Source organism: Crotalus tigris, unplaced genomic scaffold (genome assembly GCF_016545835.1).
Source record: "Crotalus tigris isolate CLP2741 ecotype Arizona unplaced genomic scaffold, ASM1654583v1 scf7180000019599.1365583, whole genome shotgun sequence".
Lineage (NCBI taxonomy): Eukaryota > Metazoa > Chordata > Lepidosauria > Squamata > Viperidae > Crotalus > Crotalus tigris.
The window spans coordinates 886,438-900,927 of record NW_024097615.1 but is presented as its reverse complement, the minus strand read 5'-3'; the positions used below and the strand labels follow the sequence as shown (position 1 = coordinate 900,927).

The 14,490-nt window shown below is 48.1% G+C and overlaps 1 protein-coding gene across 3 annotated transcripts in view; it reads left to right on the top strand.

Annotated features, from left to right (window-relative positions):
- The first annotated feature begins 647 nt into the window (after nt 1-647).
- The window catches only part of GALNT8 (polypeptide N-acetylgalactosaminyltransferase 8), a 33,493-nt gene continuing 19,650 nt past the window's right edge, over nt 648-14,490 (top strand). For 2 of the 3 annotated variants that reach the window (XM_039363822.1, XM_039363823.1), the window contains exon 1: nt 12,632-13,784. In XM_039363822.1, the coding sequence (XP_039219756.1) occupies nt 13,571-13,784 (214 nt within the window). In that variant the 5' untranslated portion in view covers nt 12,632-13,570. Of the gene's footprint in view, nt 1,557-12,631; nt 13,785-14,490 lie in introns of those variants that run through there. The other variant, XM_039363824.1, reaches the window with a different exon arrangement.

The window sequence follows — 14,490 nt, the reverse complement described above, 5'->3', positions numbered from 1 at the left end:
GCCTAAACCAGGGGTAGGCAACCTCGGCTCTTTTATGACTCATGGACTTCAACTCCCAGAATTCCTGAGTCTGCAGGGGGGAACGATGGCCCCCTCATGATTCGTGGGCTTCAACTCCCAGAATTCCCGAGCCAGCAGGGGGGAACGATGGCCCCCTCATGACTCATGGGCTTCAACTCCCAGAATTCCTGAGCCAGCATGGGAGAACGGTGGCCCCCTCATGACTCGTGGGCTTCAACTCCCAGAATTCCTGAGGCAGCATGGGGAAACTATGGCCCCCTCATGAGTCGTGGACTTCAACTCCCAGAATTCCTGAGCCAGCATAGGGAAACTATGGCCCCTTTATGATTTATGGACTTCAATTCCCAGAATTCCTCAGCCAGGCATGCCTGGCTCAGGAATTCTGGGAGTTGAAATCCACAAGTCAAAAGGGCCCAGTTTGAAGACCCCTTGACTCATGGACTTCAGCTCCCAGAATTCCTTAGCCAGCATGGGGGAACTATGGCCCCCTCATGACTCGGGACTTCAACTCCCAGAATTCCTCAGCCAGCACGGGGAAACTATGGCCCCCTCATGACTCGTGGACTTCAACTCCCAGAATTCCTGAGCCAGCATGGCTCAGCTTGGAAACCTCTCCCTTTCCCCTCAGCACGGCTGGCTCAGGAATTCTGGGAGTTGAAGTCCATGAGTCATAAAAGAGCCGAGGTTGCCGACCCCTGGCCTAAACAAATGGGATCCAGGATGTTACGTTACAACTGAAGTAGCTCAGCTGCGGCGTAGCCCCAACCCGGAGCAAAGTGCAGCCAGTAAGCAAAGCTGCAAGAAATTATTCAACCTTTGTTTTATTTTTATTTTTTTTAACCACACGTCCTCTATCCCAGGGGTCCCCAACCCCCGGTCCGTGGACCGGTACCGGCCAACGGCATGCCGGCAACCGGTCCACGCAAACAAGCAAAGCCCCATCCGCGGGATGAGGGCAGCACACAAAACCACGCACCGTCCGGTCCGCGGAAAAACCTCTCTCCACTAAACCGGTCCCTGGTTCCCAAAAGGTTGGGAACCTCTATCCAGTTCTTCCAAGCTTGGATATATGGAGCCAGGAGCCTTCAGTGGACCATGACAGTGAAAGAGAGGGAAGGCACTGATTCTGGGGGGCAGGGTGTCTGACCAATATAGAGGTAGTCCTCAACTTACAACCATTGGTTCAGCAACCCAGGGCCTTCCCCACCCGCTGAGGCACCACGAGCTCCGAATAACCGCCACAATGGGGAGAGCCAGGATTGCGTGGGCACCTTGCTTAGCAAACACAAAAGTTGTATGACCCGAACTCTTTGGCTCAATTGCAATTGTGAGTCGAGAACTCCCTGGAGCTGCTCTTAGCCCAGCTTAAGTGCCAGCTTTCAATTTTTCCACACAGATTTGTCAGCTGCAGCTCCCTGAACTGGTTAAATCGTTTAATCCATTTAAACTGGCATGAGGTGAAAAACAGAGTGGCTGCATTTGAACAGGTCACGAGTATTACCTCAATGAACAGGTGTAACGTGCTACAAAATCCGGTATGCTAGATTTATTTTATTTTATTTATTTATTTTATGAGACTTATATACCGCTTTAAGTGCAAGCACTCTCTAAGCGGTGTACACCAGTAAGCAATGTATATATATATTTACCTTGCCCCCAACAATCTGGGTCCTCATTTTACCTACCCCGGAAGGATGGAAGGCTGAGTCAACCTTGAGCCAGTGAGATTTGAACCGCTGACCTGCTGAACACAGTCAGCTAAAGTGGCCTGCATTACTGCACTCTAACTGCTGCGCCACCTCCTGGAAAGAGGGCAGAGAAGAGCAACAGAGATGATAAGGGGGTCTGGAGGCTAAACAATACGATGAATGATTGAGGGAAGTAGGTATGTCCATACCAGGGGTAGGCAACCTTGGCTCTTTTATGACTCGTCGACTTCAACTCCCAGAATTCCTGAGCCACACAGCTCAGCTTGGAAACCTCTCCCTTTCCCCTCAGCGTGGCTGGCTTAGGAATTCTGGGAGTTGAAGTCCACGAGTCATAAAAGAGTCAAGGTTGCCTACCCCTGCGCTATATCAGGGATCCTCAACCTTGACAGTTTTAAGATTGTGGACTTCAATTCCCAGAATTCCTCAGCCAGCATGGCTCAGCTTGGAAACCCTCCCTTTCCCCTCAGTGTGGCAGGCTCGGGAATTCTGGGAGTTGAAGTCCACCAGTCATAAAAGAGCCAAGGTTGCCTACCCCTGGTCCAGACTAATAAAACAAGAGAAGAACCAGGGGTGAAAGGATAGCATCCTTCCAATACTTGAGGGGCTGACACAGAGGAGAAGCGGTTGATCTATTCTCCAAAGCACTAGAGCAGGGGTCCCCAACCTTTGGACTGTGGCCCACTACCGGGCTGCAGTTTACTGGCCACCGGGCCATGGGGCAGGCTAGCCAGTGTGCGCACGTGTGCACACACTCATCCCCACTCACGCTAGCCCCATGGCCTAAAGGAGGCACCGCGTGGCCTAAACGGTGCCACACAGTCTAAATAGGGCTCCGTACGATGAAAACGGGGTGCCGCGTGGCGAGAACGGGGCGGCCCTAGTTCCTGTGCAGTGAAAACGGCAGGGCTAGTGTCACGGGGGCACTAGCACCGTCCCGTTTGCGCCACACATGTGCTTGCGGCCCCGTTTGCGCACACGTGTGCATAAAAGGTGTCCCCTTCCGGTCCAGCAACTGAGAAAGGTTGGGGACCTCTGGTCTAGTCCAAGGCCTAGTTTTGTCCTAATTTTACCCCACTTTGGAACAATTCTGCTTGTTCCTGGGACTGGTTTCCTGCTGCCTCTCTTTTGACTTGTTGATTCTTGCTTGGCTTGGCCTGTTAGTTTGCTGGTCTCAAACCTTTTAGGACAGGATGTACGATTCAGCATAATCTATATTGTTCCTCTGGGCCCTCTGCTCCTGGTGTGCCATTTGACCTATCTCTGCCTCTTCCCCAAGAAGGGAAAATTGGTTTTATGAGGCAGCAGGGTTAGGGTTAGGGTGGGGAACTGTAACAGCCAAAACCTGTTGGACAGACGCAGGGTGCAAAAATAAGAATGGCTTGTGAAAGTCCACCGTTGCAAACCGTTTTGGGCTTCGGGACCTCCGAGCAGAACGCCGTAAAGCTGCAGGAACTTTTATCACGCTTGCCTGAAATAAGTATGCTTCTGGTTGGAGAAATTGAAGAGCAGGCTATTGTTTACTTGAGGAGCAAAAGGCTGCAGCCAAATGTTGTGAGTCGTTCTTAATTCCCAAGAGGAGCTCCTACTCAGCTCAGATAAATGATTTATAGCTGAAAGATCTGAGTTGCTCAGACCACACGGTGAAGAGACACATGATTCCAATTTTTCCTCTCCCTCTCCGCCCTCTCCTCTCCCCCCTCTCCTCTCTTCTCCCCTCTCCTCTCCCTTTTCTCTTCTCCCCTCTTCTTCCTTCCCTTGCCTCTCCCTTCTCTCTCACCTCTCCCCTCTCCCTTTCCTCACCTCTCCCTTTCCTCTCTCTAATCTCATTTCCCTCACCTCTCCCCTCTCTCCTGTCCCTTCCCTCTCCTCTTCCTTCCCTTTCCCTTCTCTCCCCTCTTCCTCTCTCCTCTCCCTTTCCTCTCCCTCCTCTCCCCTCTTCTCTCCCTCTCCTCTCCCTTCCCCCTCCTTTCTTCCCTTGCCTCTCCCTTCCCTCTCCTCCCCTCTCCCCTCTCCCTTTCCTCTCCCTACTATCCTATTCCTTCCCTCTCCCCTCTCTCCTCTTATTTCCCTCACCTCTCTCCTGTCCCTTCCCTCTCCTCTTCCTTCCCTTTCCCTTCTCTCCCCTCTTCCTCTCTCCTCTCCCTTTCCTCTCCCTCACCTCTCCCTCCTCTCCCCTCTTCTCTCCCTCTCCTCTCCCTTCCCCCTCCTTTCTTCCCTTGCCTCTCCCTTCCCTCTCCTCCCCTCTCCCCTCTCCCTTTCCTCTCCCTACTATCCTATTCCTTCCCTCTCCCCTCTCTCCTCTTATTTCCCTCACCTCTCCCCTCTCTCCTGTCCCTTCCCTCTCCTCTTCCTTCCCTTTCCCTTCTCTCCCCTCTCCTCTCCCTCTCTCTCCTCTCTCTCACCTCTCCCTTCTCTCCCTCTCCTCACCTCTCCCTTCCCTCTCCTCTCCCTTCCCTCTCCTTCCTTCCCTTCCCTCTCCCCTCTCCTCCCATCTCCCCTCTCCCTTTCCTCTCCCTACTCTCCTATTCCTTCCCTCTCCCCTCTCCTCTTATTTCCCTCCCCTCTCCCCTCTCTCCTGTCCCTTCCCTCACCTCTTCCTTCCCTTTCCCTTCTCTCTCCTCTCCCTCTCTCTCCTCTCCCTTTCCTCTCCCTCACCTCTCCCTCCTCTCCCCTCTTCTTTCCCTCTCCTCTCCCCTCTCCCTCGCCTCTCCCTTTCCCCCTCCTCTCCTGCGGTCATGTGATCCCCCCTTTTGCCACCTGACAAAGTCAATGGGGCAAACCAGATTTGCTTAACAACCGCGGCACTAACTTAACAACTGCAGCGATTTCCCTTAACCACCGGGGCAAGAAAGATGGTAAAACGGAGCAAAATGCCCTGAGCAGATGCCTTGCTTAATAACAGAAACTCTGAGCTTCCCTGTGGCCGTACGCCGAGGACCACCTGTCCTCTTTAATCCGCTCCTCTCAAGACCTGACCTGTGTGCCTCTGTCTTTTTCCCTTTGACTCGTGGTGAAGCCGGTGAGAGGAAGACGGATGGTGGTGAGCGGCATCTGCTGAGTGGCCCCCTCAGCCAGGATGTCCTGCTTGGGTGGGGCAGCGTCAGGGCTGCCCGGAGAGGGATCCAGAACGCGGAGAACCGCTGCCCTCGCGCTTCCGTGTCTGTTTGTTTGCCTGCAGCTGGCAAGCATCTAGCTTTTACTCCACGCCGTTGGCATTTGATAAGAAAGAACCTTTGTACTCTCCACCATCATCCAGGTAGCCATCAAGGTGTACATTGTTAGGCTGCCTTATAAAATCCGAATTTATCCTGCTCTGGGGGGTCTCAACACTCCCCAAAACAGCAGCGACAAGGATTGAAAAGGGCTCGGTCCTCTAAGGTTAGGTGGAAGCAGTCCTCGGCTTACGATCCTCGTGGAGCCAAAAATTTATGTTCAGGGAAAAACTTATTAAGCAAGTTTTGTCCCATGTTATGACCTTGCCGCGTTTGTTAGGTGAATCACTGCAGGTGTTAAGTTAGCAACAGTGTTGTTCAGCAAATCTGGTTTCCCCATTGACATTGCTTGTCAGAAGGTCACAAAAAAGGAAAGAAAGCTAGAATTAAGATGAAAACATGCCATAGGTTCGCCACCACTGATATAAGGAATGCATTGTTAATAGCATGGGAAAAAAATTAAAAGTAAAATAGACCTGAAAATTCCAGGGCAGTGGTCAACTGTGGAAGTATTTGTACATCCAAATTTGGTAGACTTTGAAAAAAAATTTGGACATAGAGAGAAATTCTAAATCCCGAAGGGAATTTAAAATCTAAACAAGAATTGGAAAATCAGGCTATCAACTTGTCGTGGTGGGCACGTTTACAAATGCAAAGTAGAGATGAAAAAGACGTTAAAACTATTTGGTTTTTACAAAGAACAAACTCTATCAGAAGATCGCAAAAGGAGATCACCTGACTCCTGAGCCCAGCAACCATCATAAATACAAGTCCGTTGCCAAGCCACCGAATGTAAATCACATGATCACGGGGATGCTAATGTGAAAAGCAGTCCTAAGTCCCTGTTTTTCAGGGATGTTGTAACTTTGAACAGTCACTAATGAACTGTTGAAAGCCTCTATGTCTTTTTTAAGCAGCTCTGGCGTAAATGCTCGCCTGGTTTGTATTTACAGATAGTCTTCAACCTACATCTATTTGTATAATGACCGTTCTAAGTAACAAATGGCCCTTATGATCCTTTTTCACCCTTAACAATTGTTCCAGCATCGCCATGGTTACGTGGTCAACAATTTGGGCACTTGGCAAATGGTCGCCAATTTTATAAATCTTTTCTTGAAAGCCCCAATGATGGAGCATCCACAACTATGAGAGGCGAGCTATTCCATTCTCTCTCTCTCTCTCTCTCTCTCTCTCTCTCTCTCTCTCTCTCTCTCTCACACACACACACACACACACACAGAATTTCTTTCAATTATTATTTTTTTTTGGCCAGGGAGGATTATACAGCTGCATGTAAAACATCCATTAGGGCAGTGGTTCTCAACCTTTCTAATGCCGCGACCCCATAATACAGTTCCCCATGTTGTGGTGACCCCCAACCACTTATACATCACTGGGTGCCAGGGGCGTGGCCAAAGAAAAGGGGGGAAAAATGGCGGACAGCCTTCTTTGGTGACCCCCGTGAAATGGTCGTTCGACCCCAAATGGGGTCCCGACCCACAGGTTGAGAACCACTGCATTAGGGGATGTCCAGATGGTGCTTGCCTCTCAGGTATAAAAGAATCGGTGGGCGGGAAACACCTGGACGTAAAAAAAAGAAGAAGAAGAATGCATGCTGGCTGTTGAAAAGGTGAACTGTAAAATTTACTCAGTTAGTTTAAAATATTTGTTTATAACCGCTCGTCGTTTAAAGCCAAACTCTGGGCAGCTCCCAATCAAAGTCAACACGAAAGTTCAAGTTTGTGGCCAGCAAATATACAGCTTGCCAAAAAAAACCATTTGAATAATTGGCATGTGTGATGGGCTTCCCACGCGGAGCTAAGACAAAATGTCACCAGGAACAAACAGAGAGGAATTGCAAGAGTCACACCGCATTAAAGACAAATAAACCTATGATTTAAATTCCCGGCACAGCCAGGACGGAAAGACAGAAGTTCTTCCTTATTAGTTGCAACATAATAAAAGAAATCCACACATCTGATTGTGTTATACCTCATTCTTCTTCTTATGCTCCCGTACGTTTAGAGAGGGCCTGCTTGAGCTGCTTAATCTCATTGTTCCGGATTAAGAAAATGTTTTGATCCCTTTTGTCCAAAGTAACAGTTCCTGCCTTTTTCTATCACTGTCTCTACAGTTTTCTACTGATTCTGTGTCCTAACAGAGTTCCCCAGCGTTCCCAGCTTGGGGGGAGAGGGATGGTACTATGCGAGCGACAGGCAAGTGTGCCACTGATGTGCCTGTGTGCATGCCGCTGGCCCACTGCTCGCACAAGTGATGTGCGTGCACAGCCCGGTTGCAAAGCTCTCACAGTACACTAGCGGGCCACAGCCCACAGGTTGGGGACCCCTGTCCTAACATCCACATACTAACATGTAAAAAAATGTATTGGCTCTCATTATGACCTCTGATCAAGGTACCCCGAACAGCAAGCTTTGCAAACAGATTGAGGTAGAGGCTCACCGCTCTTGCGGAACATCGAGCAGACAGAGAAGATGTATTGTTAACCCCAGGACAACTAACAGAAGCAGCAATGCTGCAGACAAAACCCTAAAATGAGGAATAAGAAAATTGGAAGGGATTTCGGAGGTCTTCTAGTGCAATCCCTTCACCCTATACCAGGGGTCCCCAACCCCTGGTACCAGGCTGCAGCATGCCAGAACAGGACGCAAAAGAGTCAATTTACTCTCTCAGTATTTGATAACCACTGCATTCAATAGACAGGTTGTGCTCAACTTCACCACTCATTTGTTAGGGACCGCTCAGAGTTACAACAGCGCAGAAAAAAGTGACCACTGTTTTGTACAATTAACGACCGTTGCGGCATTCCCCACGGACATGTGATTAAAATCCATACACTTGGCAACTGACTCACGCTTATGACGGTCACAGTGTCCCGGGATCACATGATCAGGCTTCAAGGCTTTCTGACAAGCAAGGTCAACGGGGAAGTCAGCTTCCCTTAACAACTTTACAACTGCAGTGGTCCACTTAAGAACTGTGGTACGAATGGTAGTAAACTGAGGTAAAATTCATTTAACATATGGACATTTGGGGCTCAGTTGTGGTTATAAGTAGAGAACTACTCTGTTACTACCTCTATGAGCAATGTTCCAATATCTTAGGGGAGGGTTAGGTAACCTTGGCCATGCACCACGCGGAAGGGGGCGAAGCCGGTGCTCCTGTGAACCACGTTGTTATATGCTACTTCTGCGAACGGTAATAGGTCAACCCAGTCCGTCTGTTGATAAGAGATGTAGCACCGCTGAAACTATATTTATTTTCTTGGAGACCATCTTCCTCAGAACTCCACATTTCCTGTTATCCAAGGAAGATTCGGTGTTCTCGCTCTTCTCTTCACTACCCAATGGCTGATTTATACAGTGTTTACTTAAGAGTTCATTGTTACTCCTAAGTGTCTCAGTAAACAGAGAATCATCCTCTTTTGCGGAGACAAATGCCATCATATGTTCATTACTTAGACCAGCGCCGAAAGATGGAGGGCAAGAGAAGAAGGGGACGAGAGAGAATGAGGTGGCTGGATGGAATCACTGAAGCAGTAGGCATAAACTTAAATGGACTCCAGAAGATGGTAGAGGACAGGAAGGCCTGGAGGAACATTGTCCATGGGGTCGCAATGGGTCAGACATGACTTCGCAATTAACAACAACAAGACCAGCGCTAGTGGTGCTATTTGCAACTGTCCCCTTTATATTATTGTGAAGATCATCAACCTTCATTTCTTTCGATAAGCATGCCATAATATCAATAGATATTTTTTTATTTGCATTTGAAGAATATTCATCTAAACCTGTTCCAAGCTGATCTGTAGATAGACAGGCAGAAGAACTTCCATGCTCTGTAGCTCCCATGTTAATAAACAACATTCCATTTTCTGTTCCTGTACAAGCCAACACATGTTCAAGCTTCTTCATGTACTAGTTACAAAATTTTCTCCTTCATCCTCTTGTTTTTCACCCGTCAATGTCAAGCCCATGGGGCTGGACACATGTTCAGTGTCCACTTGCATTGACCTCTCACAAGAGGCTTTATTATTACCTGGATCTAGCCATCCATCCTCTCCCTGGTAAGTGATGCTGGCCAGGTGGGGCTCTATCTAACTCAGATGTGGCAGAGATGATTCACAAAGGACACGTTCCGCTTCCTGGAGATTTAAGTGCTCAAACATGTCCCAGATCATCTCACCAGTCAGATGGCACCTCGGCTATTCCCTCGGACTCCTCCCAGTTGGCTCGAAGTTCTGAGAAAATGGGATTGCTTTCATCTGCAAAAATGCCAGGCTAATCCATCACCATTTCCTGCTACATGCTGGGCACCATCCTGCCCCAGTAGGAGCCAAGTCACCTTAAGAAGCACCCTAGACCGGCGCCATCCCAACCTTTTGGGCACCAGGGACCGGTTCCGTGGAGAGAGGTTTTTCCGCGGACCGGAGGGTGCGTGGTTTTGTGTGCTGCCTGCATCCCGCGGATGGGACTTTGCTTGTTTGTGCGGACCGGTTGCTGGCATGTTGCGGCCCGGTACCGGTCCACAGACCAGTCCTTGATTAGATTCCATCCGTTGCTTCTTGTCCTGCCTTCAGGGGCTTTGGAGAATAGTTTGACCCCCCTCTTCTTTGGGGCAGCCTCTCAAATACTGGAAGACTGGTATCACATCTCCCCTAGTCCTTCTTTTCACATTACACAAATCCACTTGATATTCCCCAGGTAACTTTGATAGCAATTCCTACCCGATATAACATACAGGTATATGAAATATACCTTATGTTACAACTCTCTCCGACCAATCCGAACGATGTACACTGATAACGTGTCATGCCATCTCTCTGATGCACGATCCTATCTGGATGTTTAGCCTTCTTGTACAAATTCAACAGACGAATAGTGAACATAACCTTTCATATTATTAGCTAGACCAGGGGTAGGCAACCTTGGCTCTTTTAGGACTCGTGGACTTCAACTCCCAGAATTCCTGAGCCAGCCTGGCTCAGCTTGGAAACCTCTGCCTTTCCCCTCAGCCTGGCTGGCTCAGGAATTCTGGGAGCTGAAGTTCACGAGTCATAAAAGAGCCAAGGTCCCCCACCCCTGCCCTATATCAGGGGTCCTCAACCTTGGCAACTTTAAGACTTGTGGACTTCAACTCCCAGAATTCCTCAGCCAGCTTGGAAACCTCTCCCTTTCCCCTCAGCATGGCTGGCTCAGGAATTCTGGGAGTTGAAGTCCACGAGTCATAAAAGAGCCAAGGTTGCCTACCTCTGGCCTAGGCCACTTTCTGACTCGTGGACTTCAACTCCCAGAATTCCTGAGCCAGCATGGCTCAGCTTGGAAACCTTCCCTTTCCCCTCACTGTGGCTGGCTGAGGAATTCTGGGAGTTGAAGTCCACGAGTCATAAAAGAGCCAGGGTTGCCTACCTCTGGACTAGGCCTAGGCCGCTTTGTGACTCATGGACTTTAACTCCCAGAATTCCTGAGCCAGCATAGATCAGCTTGAAAAGGGACTTATGACTGTTTTTCACACATATGACCATTGCAACATCCCCATGGTCCTGTGATTTACATCCAGATGCTTGGCAATTGACTCACATTTATGACCGTCGCAGTGTCCCGGTGTGTGTGTGTGTGTGTGTGTGTGTCATGTGATCCCCTTTGGCAACCTTCTAACAAGCAAAGGCAACGGGAAAGGCAGATCCACTTAACAACGGTGTTACTGATTTAACAACTGCAGCAATTTGCTTAGCAACTGTGACAGGAAAGGTCCTATAATAGGGCAAAACTCACTTAGCAAACGCCTCACTTAGCAACATAAGTTTTGGGCTCAACTGTGGCCGTATGTTGAGGACTGCCTGTCGCAGACTTTGGGACTTTTAACTGTTTTCTGACGTATTTTCTGTCGCCGTACATCGTAGTCTCCTGAATATTACCAGAATTATCAGCTTCTGGCAGTTCCAGATTGGACCTCACCCTGAAAAAATAATATTGATTTTCACATCATGATGAATTGCCCAAGACATATATTATTTTTAAAGGTGGTGACAATCAGGTGAAACACATTTGGCTTAGAGAAACAGTGTTTTACGATACACACACACACACACAAAATAAACTTGGTGGCAACGTAAATACGAATTTCTTACATTTTTATTGTTATTCCTAGAAGCGTGCTCCTCTTCCTGTTATACTTTGATTTCTCTTCCTGCTCCTTCCTTGTTCTTCTTCCTGTTATACCTTAATTCCTATAATTAGGATTAACCTTGAATCAATCATATCAATCATCCCCAAAACTTGGGTGTGTCGCAAAGCACCACCTTCACCCCCGTCCCAAAAAACCTGGGTGTGTTACTGAACCTCTTGCGTTCTTAACTCCACCTGTATGATTTACCTCTTTTTTTACTCTTCCTACTTCCTGGACTGCTTTTCTTTGAACTGTTCCGCTCCCACTTACTCTAAGCTGGTGGTTACACCTGGTGGCTACATCTCCTTCCAGACCCCTCTGGAGGTCAGTTTGCTTGTAATTCCTGTTGGATTTTCTGTACAGTTCCTTGCAGTTCTCTTCAAGACGGTTGTGGCTGGTCTTCTCCTTTGCAATTCTTCTCTTCGTTTGCATCCCAAAGTAAGGATGATTTTGGGTACCACGCTTAGGCATTTTGATTAGATGGCCAGGCATTCTGGTCAGTTTAAATCACAGTGCTTTCACTCTTGTTCCCGAATCAAAATCCGAGGAAGAGATTGGGCAGCCGTATGTCTGGAACGCTATATAGTCTTCTACTTACAGTCTCTCTTCTTCTCCTTTTTCCTTTAGGTCAGGGTTGTCCAACCTTGGCGATTTGAAGCCTTGTGGACTTCACCTCCCAGAATTCTGGGAATGGAAGCCCATAGGTCTTAAAAATCGCCAAGCTTGGACATCTCTGTTTTAAGTCAGCAGCAAAACATCCTTTCTCTCTTTGAACACAAATAACTACACTCCTACATTCCTAAATTCTTTTCAATACTTATTAAGAACAATTCCTATCTTCCAGAAAGATAGTTACCGCTATGTAGGCCCAGCTGGACATTCTCTTTATGAGAGGGGGCTGAAAACCTTTGTGGGAAAAGACTAAGGCCGTGGTGGCGAACCTATGGCACGCGTGCCAGAGGCGGCACTCGAAGCCCTCTCTGTGGGCACACGCACTGTCGCCCCAGCACTGCCTCCTCCCACGGTCCCCTCCTCACCAACAGCCCCCCGGAGGAGAGTCACCCCCGGGCATGGCCCACTCAATGCTGCGCAGCCAAGGACATGGTAGCCGGGCAGCCGGGGCAAGACTCCACCCTTATGCCCCATCACGCGCAGATGATGCTCGGGGCACGGGTGGAGAGCGTGGCCACCATGGCGCTGATGGGCTGCCTGGGTGATCTGTGATGGGCTGTCGAGGTGGTGGGTGGCCCAGTGGGCACGGCGGAGTGGGGACGAGTGTGGGAGCGGTTTGGGGGCACTCGGTCTCTAAAAGGTTCGCCATCACTGGACTAAAGCTACCTTCTCAGATCACAAATCCATACTGAGAGAGGAATGCTGTTTGGGGTCATTCTCTTCTCCAAAGCGCCTTAAGGGAGGACTAGAATTGATAGATGGAACCTTATCAAGGAGAGAAGCAACCTAGAACTAAGGACAAATTTCCTGACACTGAGAACAATTCATCAGTGGAACAACCTGCCTCCAGAAGTTGTGAGTTCTCCATCACTGGAGGTTTTCAAGAAGAGACTGGACAGCCATTTATCCAGAATTGTACAGGGTTTCCTGCCTTGAAGTCCTCCAAGGTCCCTTTCCTACTCTTGTGATTCTGAACAGAACGTGAAGTAGATGGTTCTAGTTTTCATCCTGGAGAAACATCCCATATTCAGCAGAGAAGATGCAGCACCTGACTTTCAGAGGAAACGTCTCAGCTTCGTGTGGCCCAAGATCTAGGAAAGTCTTGGCCATCAACCCTGTCTTGAGAATAAAAGAATGAATGAAGGCCTTCTCCAAGGCTGAATGCTGGTGTGGAAACTGAACAACATGAGTCAGCCTTAAGATTCGGAGGAGTCTGTTTGTAACATTCACTTTGGAATTGCAAAAAAAACACCTAGGATAGACAATAAAACACAACGTGGGCCCTCCAGCTGCAGCCTATGCCCATGTGAAATTGAGCAGGCCTGGGGAATCCCATGGAGCTCTGTAGCCAGTGAAATGGTTGCCCGTTGTGTCTGAGACTTCATCAAACTTGCCCTTGTTCTGTTTGTAGCTTTTAATGGCTTGGTTATAATTGTTCTTTTGTTTTTGCAATTTAATTGTGCGAGCCTCCCAGAGCCAGGCGTGTGAAATGGGTGGTTATAGAAATGCAACAGATAAAGCAAATAAATGCAGCTCTTTTAGTGGGCTGGGAAATTTTTTTGTTGCATTTACTTTTGTGTCGAGCCACACAAATGTAAGGACAGGAGCTCAGCCCCACCCTCAGTTTCCAGGGACTATAAATTGCCACTACAAGTTTGCTAGATATCCAGAAAAGTCTGTCTTCCAACGGAGAAGGTATTGGTGGTGGAATCTCTTCCCTTCCCGACCATCTGGAGAAGATAACCTTGGAGGGAATTAATACGTTCTGCAATGGTGCTAGGACGGAAATTGCCAGGTTTCCTTCCTTCGTTGCTCATCCTGCTCTTCATTGTGAATATTTTGTTTGTGATGCACGTGCAACGTGAAGTGCGGACCCTAAGAAGGGAACCTGGTGGACATCGAGACGAACGAGCTTTGGATTCGGCAAGAGAGAATGACTTTGTTGGACACCTAGAAAAAATAGAGACAATGTTCCTCAATCTATGTAAGTAAGAACAGATGCCATTTCTGCTGAGGCTTTATTATGGACAGTCACTGGTCTGAGATAGTATAGGGTCTCCTGCTTGAGCAGGGGGCTGGACTAGAAGACCTCCAAGGTCCCTTCCAGCTCTGTTCTATTCTAAATATTATAACCACGGGCAGAAAACCTCTCAGAGCGCATTCCGATACAGGATTTCATTGTTCTGCACACCGTGAGTTTCAAAATTTTAAAACTCTCCTCCTTTTCCTTGGGCATGTTTGATCTTTTCCAGCCTTTTCAGGAAAAATAATTTGAAAGAAAGCAGGTGAGAGAGAAACAATTTTGCTTAAATATGAGTTATATAACTAATATACAAGTTGCCCTGCAGTAAGATGGGTTGCCAATGAATTAGACAGGTAGGTAGGTAGGTAGGTAGGTAGATAGATAGATAGATAGATAGATAGATAGATAGATAGATAGATAGATAGATAGATAGATAGATAGATAGATAGATAGATAGATAGGTAAGTGGGTAGGTGGGTAGGTAGGTAGGTAGAGAAGATAGGTAGGTAGGTAGAGAAGATAGCTAGATAGATAGATAGATAGATAGATAGATAGACAGACAGACACAGACAGACAAACAGACAGACAGACAGAGAGATAAGATAGAGTAGATAGGTAGGTAGGCAGAGAAAAGATAGATAGATAGATAATAGATTGAGAGAGAGGG